The sequence below is a fragment of the Myxine glutinosa genome, chromosome 1 (assembly GCF_964187855.1).
Source record: "Myxine glutinosa chromosome 1, kmMyxGlut1.1, whole genome shotgun sequence".
In the NCBI taxonomy this organism is placed as follows: Eukaryota; Metazoa; Chordata; class Myxini; order Myxiniformes; family Myxinidae; genus Myxine; species Myxine glutinosa.
In genome coordinates, this window is record NC_136261.1 from 63,468,509 (window position 1) to 63,485,563 (window position 17,055).

Below are 17,055 nucleotides of genomic sequence, written 5' to 3' on the forward strand. Positions count from 1 at the left end.
GTTTGAAATGTTCTTGTTAATTTGTGTGCCGAATGGTGACTCTGCTCTGATTCATCTACCTCATCACCCTGCACCATCACACCAGAATACTGTTATAGTGCAACACGCGCAACAGCCAATGGCTGTTCAAGAGGTGATTTGGCATGCAGCGGAGAGGGCACTGCTTTCGCCAGTGTGCCAATGATTACGCTGCCGCGTGCCAATGGTGGCACGCGTGCCAAAGGTTGCCGACCCCTGCTCTGGAGTGTGGCTCGTACCGAGCGATAAAGTTATTGGAGCATGGAATGAAGGTATTGGAAAGGGTGTTGGAGAGGAGGATAAGGAACAAAGTGAAGATCGACGAAATGCAGTTTGGATTTATGCCAGGAAGAGGAATGACAGACACGCTTTTTATTGTGTGGCAGTTGCAGGAGAAGCACATGGAGAAGAGGAAGAAGTTGTTTCTTGGGTTTGTTGATCTGGAGAAAGCATTCGATAGGGTTCCACGCAAAATATTGACATGGGCATGAAGGAAGTTAGGATTGGAGGAATGGTTGATCAGAGTAGTGATGGCAATGTACAAAAGAGCGCGCACAGCTGTAAGGATGAAGGACGGGAACAGTGGTGAGTTTGAGGTGAAGGTGGGAGGGCATCAGGGGTCGGTACTAAGTCCACTACTATTTGTAGCTGTGATGGAGGTGCTGGCTCAGAACGTAAAGGAGGGTTTACCGTGGGAGTTGTTGTATGCAGATGATCTGGTGTTGATTGTGGAAAGTGTGGATGGACTTTTTTTTTTTGGATACTGAATCGAGGCTCGTGAAAGAGCTGACATTTACTTCACAAACAAATCAACCAGACAAACAAAATATATAAAAAGAGGGAGCGGAAGACGAGAGAAGGGGAAGCACACAAACACTTGAGAGCACACAACATTTAAGAGCAGGAAGATGTGTGTGAGGGAGAGGGCTTGGGGGGAGGAGGCGTGGGAAGGGGGGGGGGGGGGTGGGAGAAGTATAAGACACCAAGGACTTCCAGGACAGAAGTTGTTATTTCAAAAAAGTGGAATTGGGGTGAAATTAGCGGGGATAGAAAAGATCAAGTTTTTGGATGGGGGAAGATAAGAGATGGTGGTGAACAGCTGTTTTAAAGACCTGGAGGGTGGAGTGGGATTGAAGAGAGTGAGGGAGTTTGTTCCAGAGGCGGGAGAAAAGAGGAATGAAGCAGTGAAGGTGAGCAGAGATTCTTGATTTTGGCAGTTTAACCATAAGAGGGTTGCAGGCAGATCTTGTGCGACCTGTAGGAATATTTGCGGGACAGAGCCCAGAGAGAGCTGGGGGGGCAAGGCCAGAGAGGAGTCGGTAGAAGACGGAAAGACCACCAACCTGCCTGCGGTCAGTGAGTGAGAGGCCCTTGGAGTTAGCTTCATCGTGGGAGATTCCAATGATTCTGAATGCTTTCGTTTCAACAGCGTGAAGACGAGCTAGGTGTGAGGCAGGAGCACCAGCCCAGAGGGGAGAGCAGTATTCCATTGAGCTGCGGATGAAAGCCTTGTATGTGGTGAGGAGCTCAGTTGTGCCAAGGAAGGACTTCGCACGACGGAGGATGCCCAGTCGGCGACTGGCTTTGGAGGCCAGATTTGAAATGTGGTTTTCCCAGGATAGATCATGGCAGATAGTGAGACCCAAAAGCTTGAGTGACAGAACTTCTTGGAGAGGATTATTCAGAAAGTGGATGGGAGGGTTGTCCAGTCGGTCTTTTGTTGAAGTTGTCCAGTTGTCTTACGAGACATCGTAAGAGTGTGAGATTTGTCAGGATTGAAAGACATGTTCCACTTGTTTGCCCAGTCTGTGATTTTGTCCAGGTCTGCAGAGAGTGAGGAGGCTGCAGACTGCCGATCTGAGGGATGAAGAATGGAGCGACAGAGAGTAGAGTCATCAGCAAAGAGATAGAGAGGATTTTCAAGAGAGTCAGAGAGATCATTGATGAAGACCAGAAAAAGCACAGGGCCCAGAACACTGCCTTGGGGAACTCCAGCCTGAACAGGAAGAGGAGATGAGAGAAACCCATTCAGGGCCACACGTTGACTACGACGAGAGAGGAAGTCCGCCAGCCATGCGTGGAGATTTCCATGGATACCAAAAGAGGAGAGTTTGGTGAGCAGAGCGAGGTGCCAGACCGTATCGAAGGCACGTGATATGTCAAGGGAGACAGCTCTAATTTCCTGTTTGGCATTGAGGACCTCCATCTATTGTTGAGAAAGCAGAAGCAGCATGTCCAGAGTAGAGTGACCAGGTCTGAAACCAAATTGATGATCAGAGATCAAGCCATTGGAGAAGAGGAAAGATTTCATATCTGAAGCAATGATGGATTCCATGACTTTGCTGATAATTGGGAGAAGGCTGATTGGTCTGTAGTTGCTGGGATCTGTTTTTGCACCTTTTTTGTGCAAAGCGGTGATGTTGGCAGATTTCCAAGCAGATGGCAGATGACCTTGAACAAAAGAGAGGGTGAAGACAACAGAGAGAGGGAGTGAAAGAGCGGAAGAACAGGATTTTAGGACCCGTGGGCTGATGCCGTCAGGTCCAGTTGCAGAATCAGAGTCGAGGGTTGACAGAAACTTTTCCACCTTGTCAGGAGGAAAGGACACAGAGTCCAGGAGCAGCTGGGTACGACTGGGTACGGTGGGTACAGAGAGGGATGGGTTTGGGACACAAGATTTAGAGGCAAACACAGAGTTGAGGCATTCAGCTTTTTCACGTGCGGAGTCAGCCGTGTGGCCGTTTGAGGTGAGGGAGGGGATGGAGGGGGAACAAACACCAGAAACAGATTTGACCAGATGCCACCAGGATTTGGAAGAGGGAGACAGATAAGAGAGTTCAGTCCTGAGAACGGAGAGATATTGTTTCCTGGCTCTCCTGAGGGTGGACACACACTTGTTTCGGGCTTTGTGAAAGGAAATGAGATTTCCTTCCGTTGGATTTGCTTTCCAGGAGACTAAAGCAAGTTGTTTCTGGGCAATAGCCTCACCACAAGATTCCGTGTACCATGGACGGGAGGAAGGGTATGACAACTGAAGACGAGATGGGATAAATCTGTGCATGAGAGAGAGCAATTTACTTTGGAAGAATTCCCAGGATGAGTTGATGTCAGAGGCGGTAGAGATGGGAGACCAGTCCAGATGATTGATGGCTGCTTGAAGACCGTGCCAGTTGGCCTGAGTGAAATGCCAGACTCGTCGACGCTGAGGAGGCTCTCTGAGAATGGTCAGAGAGATGTCCACTTTAACAAGCACATGATCAGATGAGCCGATTGGAGCAGAAGAAGAGCAGCAGACATTTTCAGGGAAGTTAGTCATAACCAAGTCCAGAAGAGAAGATGCTCCGTTGACTGAGATCCGGGTCGGGAAATTGACAGATTGTGTCAGTCCCAGTGAGTCACAGAAGTCCTTTGCTGAAGAGCCATGGCTGGTGAGAGAAGGTACCCACACCCAGCCAACTGGCATGGTGACAATTGAAATCACCACATATGAGGAAGAGAGAGTTGGGATGGGTCGATAGAAGTTGGTCCATATTATCAGACAGTGAGATGTAGATGGAGTCATCACTGTTTGGTGGACGGTACAACACACATATGAACAAAAGGTGGGAGCAAAGGGGAAGCCGTAGCCAAAGGTATTCCTGGGGGTGAGGTGGAGAGAGGGCAGTGCAGGGCGAGTGAGGAAGAGAGTTTTTTATGAAGATAGCAACCCCCCCTCCAGGACGAGGCTCAGGTCTATCATACCGGAGGAGGGAGTAACCTGGGAGAGATACCAAGGAATCAGAGACATCATGAAGGAGGAAAGTTTCTGTTAAGCAGATCACGTCTGGTTTGTCAGAAGCACCCTGTAGGGAGAGATCAGTCAAGTTTGAGCGAAGGCCCTGGATGTTTGAGGTCCATACTGTTAAAGAAGAGGAAGGGGGAGCATCGGATACAGAACAGGGGGGGGGGGGGGGAGCGGTCGGGTAAGATGTGGAAGAGGAGGAAGAGGTAGGGAGAGCTGTTGAAGGTGTGTCAGAGATTTCAGAATAGCTTGGAGAAAGGGAAGAATGGGGCGGACAAAAGGTTTGATGGTGATTGGGTGAGGTGCAGTGAGGTGTTATTTGAGGAGGGGGAAGAGTGAGGCAGAATGTTGAGGGAGATGAAGGTGAAAGTTGGAAGGGGGAAGAAGCGGGGAGGACGCTTTGAGGAGGAGGGGTGAGAGGGGAGTCTTGGAGGGGAGGAGTGAGGGAGAGTCTCGGAGGGGAGGGGAGTGGGGGGAGTTTAGGAGGGAAGGGGCAAGGGGGGAGATCTGAAAGGGATGGGTGATGGGGAAGATTTGGCGGGGAGGGGCAAGGGGGAAGATTTGAAAGGGATGGGTGATGGGGAAGATTTAGAGGGGAGGGGCAAGGGGGAATATTTGAAAGAGATGGGTGATGGGGAAGATTTGGAGGGGAGGGGCAAGGGAGTGGATTTGGAGGGGAAGGGTGATGGGCAAGTTTTGAAGGGGAGGGGTGATGGGGAAGTTTTTGAGGGAAGGGGTGATGGGGAAGTTTTGGAGGGAAGGGGTGATGGGGAAGATTTGGAGGGGAGGGGTGAGATTGGATTTTGAAAAATGTACGATAAATGGGAAACGAACATTTCTTGTAAAATGAGTTTCTTGAGACCTTCGAGTCAAAAATACGTTTGAGGACGCTGAAGGATGGGTGGAGTTCTGGAGAGTTTAAGGAATGTATGAAAGAGGCACTGTAACTGTAAGAGATGGAATTTTTTTTTGGAATGAATAGATTTGGTGAGCAAGTCGAGAGCATCCTTTTATAGAAGAAGAAGAAAAAGGTGTTATAGTATATGACAGAATACAGTTCTTCAGGGGACAGTTGAAACATTTTTTAACGACGTGAACACGTGATCACGAACAACGTGGTCGAAGAACGAACAAACAAATAAGAACGAACAACGGATAAGAACAGAGAAGGGAATATATATATATATATATATATATTATTTTTTTTGAGTTGAGATGAAAACAGAGACAGAGACTGAACGTGAAACGTGAAAAATAGAGACCGAAAGTAATTGCGAGCGCAATCGAAGAACCGCTGAGACAGAAACAAAGCCTCAAGCCAAGGTCAGACACGGTAGCCTACTAGTACTACACTAGGCCTCAGAATACGCGACATGAACTAACCGACGATTCTGTACACAGGTATGAAAAACCAACACCAAGAATACTATTAAAGACACACCAATAGTTACACACACCGAAAGAAAGATACAGTTTCGACAAAAACACAATTGTGAAAAGTTACTTCACTTCGAAAGCGTGCCCGCATGGACAGCTTTGAAGAGACGTGACATGACGAGACGTGAAGAGACTTTGAAGAGATTTAAAACGTTAGACAAGTGGTCGATGTTCGGGGAAGTTAGGGGGAGAAGAGAAAAATCTAAGAAATAAGCAATACAGCGAAGCAAAGAACTTAAATTCACAGAACACCTATGGGGGTAGGGAAGCCGAGAGAAACCTGGCCGCGCACGTGGTGGGACAGAAAACGATTAAATTATACAAAAGTTTGCAAGAATTGCAAATCAACACCAACTGGAAAACACACTGCAACACATGCACAATAAAAAGCGAGTAGAAATTGACGAAGACACGAATGGAAAAAATACGATAACTTTTGCTGCCGTGCAGAGGTCGAAGACGCTTCCTTGCTCCAGGGACCGGAAACGGAAGACCGGAAAACGGACTGAAGGAAAAGATGAACAAGTGGAAGGAATGTATGGAGACAAAAGGTCTGAAGGTGAATATCGGAAAGACGAAGGTGATGGCAAGTGGTAAAGCATGTGGTGAGGTGGAAAGAACTGGGAAGTGGCCATGTGCTGTGTGCAGGAAGGCTGTCGGAGTGAACTCTATTCAATGTACAATGTGCGCTGAGTGGGTTCATTAAAAATGTAGTGGTCTGAGAGGGTCATTAACCAGTGTGGCAGCTACATTCAAATGTAAGGTGCGCACAGAGGGAGCTGCAGATGGAGGAAATGTTGAGTTGGATCTTGGAGACGGCGTGAAGCTGGAAGGTGTGAAAACATTTTGCTACCTCGGAGACATGCTGAATGGAGAAGGTGGATCAGACTCGGCAACGGTTGCTCGAGTGAGATATGCATGGAAGAAGTTTCGGGAACTGAGTGGCGTGCTGATGACGAGGGGAGTGTCGTTGAAGCTGAAGGGAAAGGTGTATGCTGCATGTGTGAGAAGTGTTATGATTTATGGGAGCGAGACATGGGTAATGAACATAGAGCAGCAACGAAGGTTGGAAAGGGTGGAAATGCGAATGGTTCGATGGATGTGCGGAGTATCGTTGAGAGAGGAAGACAAATGATGAATTGCGAAAAATGATGGGAATAGAGCCTGTGATTGATGCTGTGAAGAGGAACAGGTTGAGATGGTTTGATCATGTATTGAGGAAGGATGAAAGTGACTGGTTGAGAAGAGTGATGGACATGAATGTAGAAGGAAGTAGAGGACGGGGAAGACTGAGAAAGACTTGGCTAAAGATGGTGGAAGAAGAAATGCGGGCAAGGGGGTTAACAAGGAGAGATGCAGAAAATAGGGCAAGATGGAGAAGATTGTCATGGGGACCGCAAGGCTAACCCCCGCTCTAGCAGGGAAAATTGCCTTAAAATGCATGTTGTTGTTGTTGTTGTTGTTGTTGTTGTTGTTGTTGTTGTATCATGGAATGTCAACTTGTCATGTGGGAGTTTTTTGAAGGTCATGAAGGCAGGCCAACATTACCCTTTCTCGCCACTCTACTTTTGGCATCCTGGAAGGCATTTGCCTTTGGTTTGCTTCCGTTATTTGAAGAAAAACGTCATCCTTGTTTTTTAAATTTATTGGGGTTCCTATCTGGGTGGAGTCATCAAATTTGTGTCTTCATTGATAGGTAATAAATTTTTATCAGTTCATCTGTCAGAATGGCAACCAAAAACTGTAGCCTAAAATGCAATTGCATCACAAAACCATTCAAGATGCATCACAGGTTGTGATGGCACGGTCACACACGCCGACACGCTCACACAGACACGCTCACACACACATGCTCACACACATGCATACACATGCATGCATGCTTGCTTACCTGGATGGTTTGGCTCTGTGTCCCGAACAGCTGGCAGACTGCGAGTCGAGCGAGAGACACGAAGGTGATTTGAACTTGCTGCAGGATCTGTTCCACCGAATCCTAGAGCTCGTCAAAGGTTACTCAGTGGTGAGAAAACATTATTTTGCCACACTTCCACCATCATGCTGCTGCAGGCATTTGCCAAACTAACTTTTCGTTTCACAACGTAAGCGAGTTAGGCTTTGAGAGTGCCTGAGTCAGGAGATGTATGCTTTTCTATGCTGTGTTGCTTTTTCTTTTTTTACGTGAAACTAAACTGAAATTTCAGCAATGCAGAGCCTTGCCGGAGTACATGTGTAGTTGACCCTTTGTGCGCCACTCAATCTAGATGCAGGCAAAGAGACCCTCAGGAACAGGTGCTTCTAGCTAGGATGTGCTCCACATTAGAGATGCAAAATGAACTTTTGGCTAAATTGAACAACTTTATTGAACCATACTTGAGGCCGCCTGGGGGTGCTTTATTAGTCCCCTACTGGTTTCACCGGACGGGACCACAGGTTTGCTCTCCGTTTGTCCGTCTGTCCGTCACACCTGTGGTTTTCAGCCTTTTTCCCATACCCTTTAACATATTGTTATGAATTTGGTAATGCAACATCTAGAGCTAGGTAGATCTGAATAGGTAGGTATTCGGCTGTCGTGACAGGGACTCTACATGTAATAAGTTCTTGATGTTTAGGCGTTTGTCGGGGTAAGATGTATGAGTGTGGATCTACCTGGAGATTCGAGTGTTAAATAGTGAGGGATTAAAGGTAACGCCCCTGTGAGTCTCACCTGGTAGTCAAACCTTTGTCCATTATGGCACTGCAAACCACATAAACATTAGTTAGGTCCTTAGCGCAACATTAAATAATCCCCTTTCCCTGACAAGGACTTCGTATTAAATTGACAGGAAACCAGGTCAAAAACACCACCACAATTGGCCGCCACCGTGTACACCTCCAAAGGCCTACAAACCTGGCCGGCACGTGTTATGCCAGGACCGCAGGGTCGCGTAACGGGGGAGATGTCAGGAGTCGCGGGAGGCTTTGATTGGCTGAGGAGTGCGCAATGTGACGTCATCGGCCACCAATATAGGCGACGGTCGGACGCCATTTCAGGAGTTGAGTTGAGTTCGTGGCAGGCACTGGCAGACGCAGGCAGGCACCAGAGAGTTGAGCGGTGGTGGAGAGTTGGAGAGGACACGCCATTCCAGTCGCAGTTCGAGTGCAGTTCGGGTTGTAGGGAGTCGCAGGAGACACACGAGAGCACACCCAGTTGGCACTGAGCAGTTCGTTGGCACTTGGCTGCCAGCACTCCCGCGTCGAGTCGAGTGGAGTTGAGAGGAGTCCTTCCTGTCCCTGGTCAAGTGGAGCCGCTGGCCTGCGTCGGACGCGTGGTGCTTGGAGCGAGGGGCCTCGTGGTGTGCGATCGGGCCGGAAGGAGCGGTGCTGGACACCAACAATACAAGACGACAAAGACAGATAAGCCCGATCTCCGCGTATATTTTGAACGACGGGACGTGTTATTTTCGTGATTAATCTCCCTCGTTTGTGTTTGCTGTCAGTCGTGTGGGGACGTCCCGATTTAGGTTTATTAGAGTTATTAGATTTACCGGCGGGCTTTTTCACTGGCTTTACTTTTCCTAATAAACCCTTATATTACTTTTTGTACATAATATCTGAACGCAGTTTTCCTGGGTGTTTGATTTTAATAGATAAGGTTGCGGAGCCTTCGCTGCGGCCCGCCATTCCGCGCGTTGGTGTTGAACTTGAGTCCGCCATTGAGTGTTCGCCTCGGGAGTTAAAGTCTCGCAAATCGGTCATCCGTAACTGTGGTGTTAACCACGGTTACGCGACAAGTGGTGTCAGGAGTGGGATTTGAACCCGTCGGACAAATTTTTTGTCCGCGGCGAGACATCGACACGGTCGGACAAATTTTTTTGTCCGCGGGGAGACATCGACACGGTCGGGCGTACATTGCGCCCGACGTTCGAACGCAAAATTGTTATAGGCGAGGCGGAGAAATTTAGTAATCAATTGGGCATACGGAGCGCGATATCGCGTCTTCGTCAAATTTAAATTGTGTTACTGGAATTATTAAAATAAATACGCGCGCGGGAAACAATCTTCCGGAAAGCGGATGTCGGAAATTGACGAGATGGAAGTACGCAGCGAGGCCTCCGTCAGCGTCGGGAGTGAGCCGGAAATGGGGGATAAGGAGGATAGCGTTGGAACTTTCCCCGCCGTTGGGACGGCCCCGATAGATCTCCAGACCATAGTAAATTTAATAAAAGACATGAGGGCTCAGAGTGAGCGATTGGGGAACCGGATGGATGCTCAGGGTGAGCGATTGGAGGAACAAATGGGAGAAATGAAAAGTGGGATGGAAAATAAAATGGAGTCCCAGGGGAAGGAATGTAGGGAAGGAATGAAGGGAATGAGTGATCGATTGGAGGAACAAATGGGAGAAATGAAAAGTGGGTTGGAAAATAAAATGGAGTCCCAGGGGAAGGAATGGAGGAATGAAATAAAGGAAAGGAATGAACAATTGGAAGGAAAAATTGGGGAAATGGCACAGCAGCTGGGGGAACGAATTGATGGCATAGAAGGGAGAGTGCAAAACCAAATTACGGACAGACTGGGGAAATTTGAGGGTAAAGTAGAAACTCAAATGGGGGAGATGGAAAAAGCCATAGGGGTGGAAATTGAATTGAAACGGGAAGAATTAATGTCAAAAATAGAGGAGGGCGTGACGCAGGCTGTCCAAATGGGGGAAAAGTTGGAGGGTCAGATTGGTGCCACAAATGCTCGAATTGATAAAGCAAATGGGGACCTGGAAGGCTATCGGGGCCGGGTGGATGCCAGAATGCTACAGCAGAGTGAGGAATGGGGATTGCTCAACCGACAAGGGGGCAAATTGGCCGAGGAGGTGAGGGGGTTGGAAACCCGCATAAAAGAGCAGGAGCAAGGGTTAATTGAGAAAGGCCTGTGGGGGCCACTAATGGATAATGAAAGGGTGAGTGATTTTATGCAGGAGCGACTGGAGATCTGGGACAATACCATCAAGAAGGAGGTTGGTCGGGTTCAAGAGAGCCTGAAGGAAGAGGTGAGTAGGTCGGTTAAACATTTTCAGGACCAGATTAAGGTGACCCAGGAGACCCTCACCACGAGCCACATTTGGACACCAGAGGCTCCGAAACGGAATACCCAGTTGGGGGGGTGTTTTGGCCCCGGACTGGATTTGGACAGAGAGGAATCGGGGAATAGAGTCTCTGGAAAAACAATCCCCCTCGTACATTTTGACGGATCAGGGAGCCTCGAGGCTTTCCTGACACAATTTGAGTGCGTGTCTCAGCTCAATGGTTGGGGAGAGCGGGAGCGCATGGGGAATCTGGTGGCGACACTGCGTGGGTCAGCCGCCGACGTGTTGAACGTAGTCCCAGAGGGAATATTGACCAGCAAGGCCATTTGTGAGGCCTTAAATAACAGGTACGGGACAGGCGCAAGGTGCGACCTGGTCAGGGCACAGCTGCTGCATCGCAGGCAAAAGCCTAATGAGACGTTGCAGGAGCTGGCCCAGGATATATACCAGTCTGTGAGGATAGCATACAGGGACCTACCAGCACAGGCGTGGGACAAGCTGGCGATAGAAAAATTTATGGCGGCTCTCCCTGATCCTGAGGTCCGGACGTTGGTGGAGTTACAGGACCCACCCACGGTGCACCGGGCAGCGGAATGCGCGGCGAGACTGACCTTTTTGAGAAGGTCGAACCGCGCATCGGAGAGGGCACCTGTGACGGTACGGCAGACCGAGGTGCGGGATCGGGAAAAGCCAGAGGATGACATCGGGCGAATGTTAAGGGGAATCAGCCGCCAGCTGACAAATTTGATGGGGGGACAAATTGCAGGGAGCGAGTCACGACAGGGTGGTCCAGGTTGGCCATCAGGACGGCCTGATTTTTATCGGGCTGGGCCGGGAGAAAGGGGGGCTCCACCTGGCTACCAGAGGGGTCCGTTCTTGGGGACTTGTTTTAGATGTGGGAGAAGAGGGCACAGTCAGAGGAATTGTCGGCAACCATATGGGCCCCCACCTCCTGACAGGCTTCGCAGTCCAGAAAGGAGGGGGCCCCCAGTAGGTCCACAGGTGCCAGACAGAGGACCATCACCTCCGCCTGGGCCAATAGCGGTGGAGTGTGCGGGAAACTAGAGCGAGCCGAGCATATGGGCCATGCTCGGCTGGCATGTGTATGGCAAAGCATCCTTCTTTGGTGAGGTTAGTAAAAGGTGACAAATGGTTGGCATGGGTAATCTGTGGGTTAGATGCAAATTTAAGGGTGGATTTTGAAATGTCATGGTGGACACTGTACAGTGACGCCATTATTGATCCGGGTGTGTAGACCAAAGTGTTGGAGGCTGTGATGAAATTAATAGGGTAGCAAGACAGCTTTCAACTGGTTGCGGGGGCAACTGTGCTGATATTTGGGACGCGGGATGATGGGGATGTAGTTGTGTAGCCTGAGGGTCAACGTGGTGCTGTGCGTGTCCGAGGTGTGTGGACCATGTCTTCTGGGTGAGTCTCCTGGTGGAGCATGGCTGTTGACTGGACCTTGGTGTGGTCAAGTGTGGGTGAGCACTGGGGGGGCTGCAGTTCTGTAGTCGGACTGGGGGATGATGGGGAGGTGCAGGGGACGTGGCTGTAGGGATGCCACGCACTGCGACCGTGCCCCCCAGGGCCGAGGTTGTGTGTGCGGTAGTGTGTGTTGTGGCAGCAAGTGCTCACCACATTGGCCAGCTGGGGCTGCTGCAGCTGTGTTCCTCGCAGGGGGGCCGAAGGATGGATGGTGGGTCGCACCCTTATGGACACTCATGGGCCATGTTGGCGTTTTGACTGCTCACCTTGTCCCGGTGACCCTTGCACGGTAGAGGTGCAGAGCTGTCGTGGCCATAGGTAGTTGTGTAGTGATGATCACCGTTGGATGCGGATCCACATACCTGCCAGTGTAGTGGGGACAAAAGAGAAATTTGGAAGGATTTGGTAGGCCCAATGTGAAATTTGGGGAATTGTATGGGTGGATGACACCCTTGAACCTGACCAACCTGCAACTACCTGCACTTGAGGTGAGTGTTTTGAGGAGTACTGTCCCAGGCTTCAGGATTTGCTTTGGGAAATTGGGGACATGTAATTTGGAGTTGGGAGGCGGGGGAGAGTGATGACATGGCCGGTGAGGGGATGGAATGGGAGCCACAGTGTCTTGTGGGTGGCGTATGTTTTTGTATTGTGGTTAGGTGTTTTGATGTGGTCGTGAGAGTGGAACCTGGAGAGTGTGTGATGATTATTGGAGATAATGAGGGATGATAATTGTGCTTTTGGAAATGTACTTTTGGGAAGATGTGATGGTTTAAATGTGAACTGGGGGGATTTCACATGTAGCAGGCCATGGCAAGCCTTGTAACACCTTTTACACCATCTATGAATTGTACTGAATTGTGCTGAGTTGTGTGGAGAATTGAATGGCAGCGGGGGAGGAAGTGTGTTTTGGGGACCGTGGGTGGGGAAGGTGTGTGTGTCCGCAGGTACAGAGCAAGCTCTGAGGAGCGATGCCTGCGGGCCCCCCTCTGCGGCAATTACCCCTGGCAGCCGGTGGTAACTGGAAATTGGAGCTCGTCGGTGGAGGGTCTGGTTGGGCGCCGCGGGGTGAGGAAGTCCCCCGGTGACCCGTGTTGCTGCGCGAAAGCAGGAGGCAAAGGAGCCTGGTGTGTGTGGAGACCCTCACCGGCGAGGTAACGGCGGAAAGGGGCTGTTGGGCTGTCATGGGGCCAAGAGGTAAAGGGGGGGGGGGGCAATGAACTTGTAAGTCGGTTGACTTGTTTTTGGGACTGCGGGCACCACAGCCTGATGCGCCCCCACCATCTTTTGTGCGGTACCTCCCCGCTGCCTAGTTGAGGAATGCACACACACGTGAATGACATCAATGCCATGGTCCTGCAGGGGGTGTATTGGGAATAAGTGCTTTGTTGATTTTTGAAATGCCTTGATGACCTATGGAATGAGAATGAGTGGTTAAGGGGTCGGTGTTGCATGAATGTGGGCGAAATCCACCGAGCCGTGTCACTCACCTGTAACATCTGGACAGGGCCCGTGGAAATTTAGTGGGATGCATTGGGGATGGCCCCGCAGGTAAGGTTGAGTCTTGTGGCATCCACCGGGGGACGCGGTCTGTAGACCGGGGTATGTACAAAGGTTAGAGTTTTGAGTTTTGGAAAGATGGTTAAGTTTTGTGGTTAAGTTAGTGTTGTGTGTTGTTGTTTCCTCCCTCCACAGGAACAACGAAGAAGATGTACATACTTGCATGATGGTTAAGGGGTTCAGCATGTTAAGGAAGTGTAGGTAGGTAGTCCGACTCACCTCCCACAGCCCTTCCTGATTTATTTCATAGGTTAATTAAGTGTGTGACAGTAAGTGTTAAGGCTGGAATGGTAGCCCTGCGGTGAACCTTGCAGGAGCTACGGTTCCAGGGGGGGGGCTGTGTTATGAATTTGGTAATGCAACATCTAGAGCTAGGTAGATCTGAATAGGTAGGTATTCGGCTGTCGTGACAGGGACTCTACATGTAATAAGTTCTTGATGTTTAGGCGTTTGTCGGGGTAAGATGTATGAGTGTGGATCTACCTGGAGATTCGAGTGTTAAATAGTGAGGGATTAAAGGTAACGCCCCTGTGAGTCTCACCTGGTAGTCAAACCTTTGTCCATTATGGCACTGCAAACCACATAAACATTAGTTAGGTCCTTAGCGCAACATTAAATAATCCCCTTTCCCTGACAAGGACTTCGTATTAAATTGACAGGAAACCAGGTCAAAAACACCACCACAATTGGCCGCCACCGTGTACACCTCCAAAGGCCTACAAACCTGGCCGGCACGTGTTATGCCAGGACCGCAGGGTCGCGTAACGGGGGAGATGTCAGGAGTCGCGGGAGGCTTTGATTGGCTGAGGAGTGCGCAATGTGACGTCATCGGCCACCAATATAGGCGACGGTCGGACGCCATTTCAGGAGTTGAGTTGAGTTCGTGGCAGGCACTGGCAGACGCAGGCAGGCACCAGAGAGTTGAGCGGTGGTGGAGAGTTGGAGAGGACACGCCATTCCAGTCGCAGTTCGAGTGCAGTTCGGGTTGTAGGGAGTCGCAGGAGACACACGAGAGCACACCCAGTTGGCACTGAGCAGTTCGTTGGCACTTGGCTGCCAGCACTCCCGCGTCGAGTCGAGTGGAGTTGAGAGGAGTCCTTCCTGTCCCTGGTCAAGTGGAGCCGCTGGCCTGCGTCGGACGCGTGGTGCTTGGAGCGAGGGGCCTCGTGGTGTGCGATCGGGCCGGAAGGAGCGGTGCTGGACACCAACAATACAAGACGACAAAGACAGATAAGCCCGATCTCCGCGTATATTTTGAACGACGGGACGTGTTATTTTCGTGATTAATCTCCCTCGTTTGTGTTTGCTGTCAGTCGTGTGGGGACGTCCCGATTTAGGTTTATTAGAGTTATTAGATTTACCGGCGGGCTTTTTCACTGGCTTTACTTTTCCTAATAAACCCTTATATTACTTTTTGTACATAATATCTGAACGCAGTTTTCCTGGGTGTTTGATTTTAATAGATAAGGTTGCGGAGCCTTCGCTGCGGCCCGCCATTCCGCGCGTTGGTGTTGAACTTGAGTCCGCCATTGAGTGTTCGCCTCGGGAGTTAAAGTCTCGCAAATCGGTCATCCGTAACTGTGGTGTTAACCACGGTTACGCGACAATATTCAACTGAAGCTTGGTGCGTGGCTCTGTTATAAGTTACAGAACAAGTTCGAGTTTCTGGGTGTTTCGTCAATTTTTCACTGAGTTATGCCCTTTTTGGATTCAGAAAATGCCACATCGAGTCCACAACATCATCATTAGAGGACATGTATTGCAAATTTATTTGTGCATGGACTGACACATACAGACAAATTAAAATAACCTCTCCCATCCCTTTGGGAACGTGTGGGACTGAAAACTGATATAATAGAATTGATAATGATCAAATTATTTATTTATTTCCTTCCCACCACTACTCGCAAGTATTTTTGGTTGAGGCAGTTGTCTCCCATTGCCATTGGGCTGTGGAGAATCACATGGTTTTTATAGCCAATCATGGACCCACAAATGCAAGAAATGTCTGTCTCTGCATAAACTAGAACGGCACTCATATAGCACATAGTCTTGCCTCGCACGTTCATTCTTAACAAAAATACCATCATAATAACTGAAGATGCGACTCTTATGGCTCATATACCCGTATCATCCATGCACCGTATAACGTCACATAGTTTGTTGGCATGGGTTATGAATATCGTAAATATAATTCTTCACTCACATCTGGCCATATATCAGATATAAGAAGTTTCAGATTTTTTTGGATAAGGATTTCAATTCAACAATTATGGCTAGAATACCACTTCACCGATTACGTCATCATTGTCACCATATATACCCCTTCTGGAATTAATGACATATGCCAAGTTTTCATTTTTTTATTTGCATGGTTTCAGAGAAAATGATGTCCCAATTTTTCCCTTAATCCAATATGGCTGCCATACCATGTGACCTATGACATCAGAGTTAGCAATAGAATATTAGCTATGGCGAGTCCCTCCTATGTTTAAAGTTTTTCATCGATTGGACAAATAGTTGCAGAGAGCCATTTTTAAAGTGAAAATATATATAGACGCTCACACACGCCTACACGCTCACACACGCCGACACGGTCACACACGCCGACACGGTCACACACGCCGACACGCTCACACACGCCGACACGGTCACACACGCCGACACGGTCGCACACGCCGACACGGTCGCACACGCCGACACGGTCGCACACGCCGACACGGTCGCACACGCCGACACGCTCGCACACGCCGACACGCTCGCACACGCCGACACGCTCACACACGCCGACACGCTCACACACGCTCACACACGCTCGCACACGCCGACACGCTCGCACACGCCGACACGCTCGCACACGCCGACACGCTCGCACACGCCAACACGCTCACACACGCCGACACGCTCACACACGCTCACACACGCTCGCACACGCCGACACGATCGCACACGCCGACACGCTCGCACACGCTGACACGCTCACACACGCCGACACGCCCACACACTCAGAAAAGATGGAAATATGTTGACAACCTTACCATCGCTGAAGTTGTCCACAAATCACATACCAGTCATTTACAGGCTCATTTAGATGCTCTTTCGGAGTGGAGCTGTTTGAATGCAATGAAACCAAAAGCTGAAAAATGCAAAGTAATGCATGTCAGTTTTCTACGGAATGGTTCCCCTCCCTCCTTGATTACCATGGGAAATGTAGTTTTTGAATCTGTGTCGACACTTCGCCTCCTTGGTGTTACCACACAGTCGAACCTTAAGTGGGATACGCAGGCCGAGCAAGTCATCAAGCACGCATCTCGCAGCCTCTACATATTGTGCAAATTGAAGAGTAACGGTGTTTCAGACAGAGATCTTGTGTTTCATCTACACAGTGTACTGTGTATTGGCCCTTTGATGGAATTCTGTGTACCGGTTTGGAGTAGTGGCCTCACAGTACAGCAGGCTGATAGCATAGAGAGAGTGCAGCGAAGAGCTCTTAGGATGATCGCGTACCCTGATCAACATCATTACAGGGATCGCCTAAGCAGTTTCAGCATTCCTTCCCTGGCTACGCGAAGAAATGCTAAACTCGCCAACTTTGCGAAATCGATCCTGGCTTCCTTGCAACATCGTGATCTGCTTCCAGCTGAACGGCAACGCCTCTCTCGAACTGGACTCAGAAATTCTCACCACATACACATTCCGCAATCAAGAACTCAGCGATATA

At 49.5% G+C, this 17,055-nt stretch overlaps 1 protein-coding gene across 11 annotated transcripts in view; it reads left to right on the forward strand.

The window, feature by feature from the left end:
* The window catches only part of LOC137417668 (chloride channel CLIC-like protein 1), a 58,102-nt gene that overhangs the window by 15,446 nt on the left and 25,601 nt on the right, over positions 1–17,055 (forward strand). For all 11 annotated transcript variants that reach the window (XM_078772486.1, XM_068103560.2, XM_068103563.2 and 8 more), the window contains exon 4: positions 7,158–7,256. In XM_078772486.1, the coding sequence (XP_078628612.1) occupies positions 7,158–7,256 (99 nt within the window). The remainder of the gene's footprint in view (positions 1–7,157; positions 7,257–17,055) is intronic.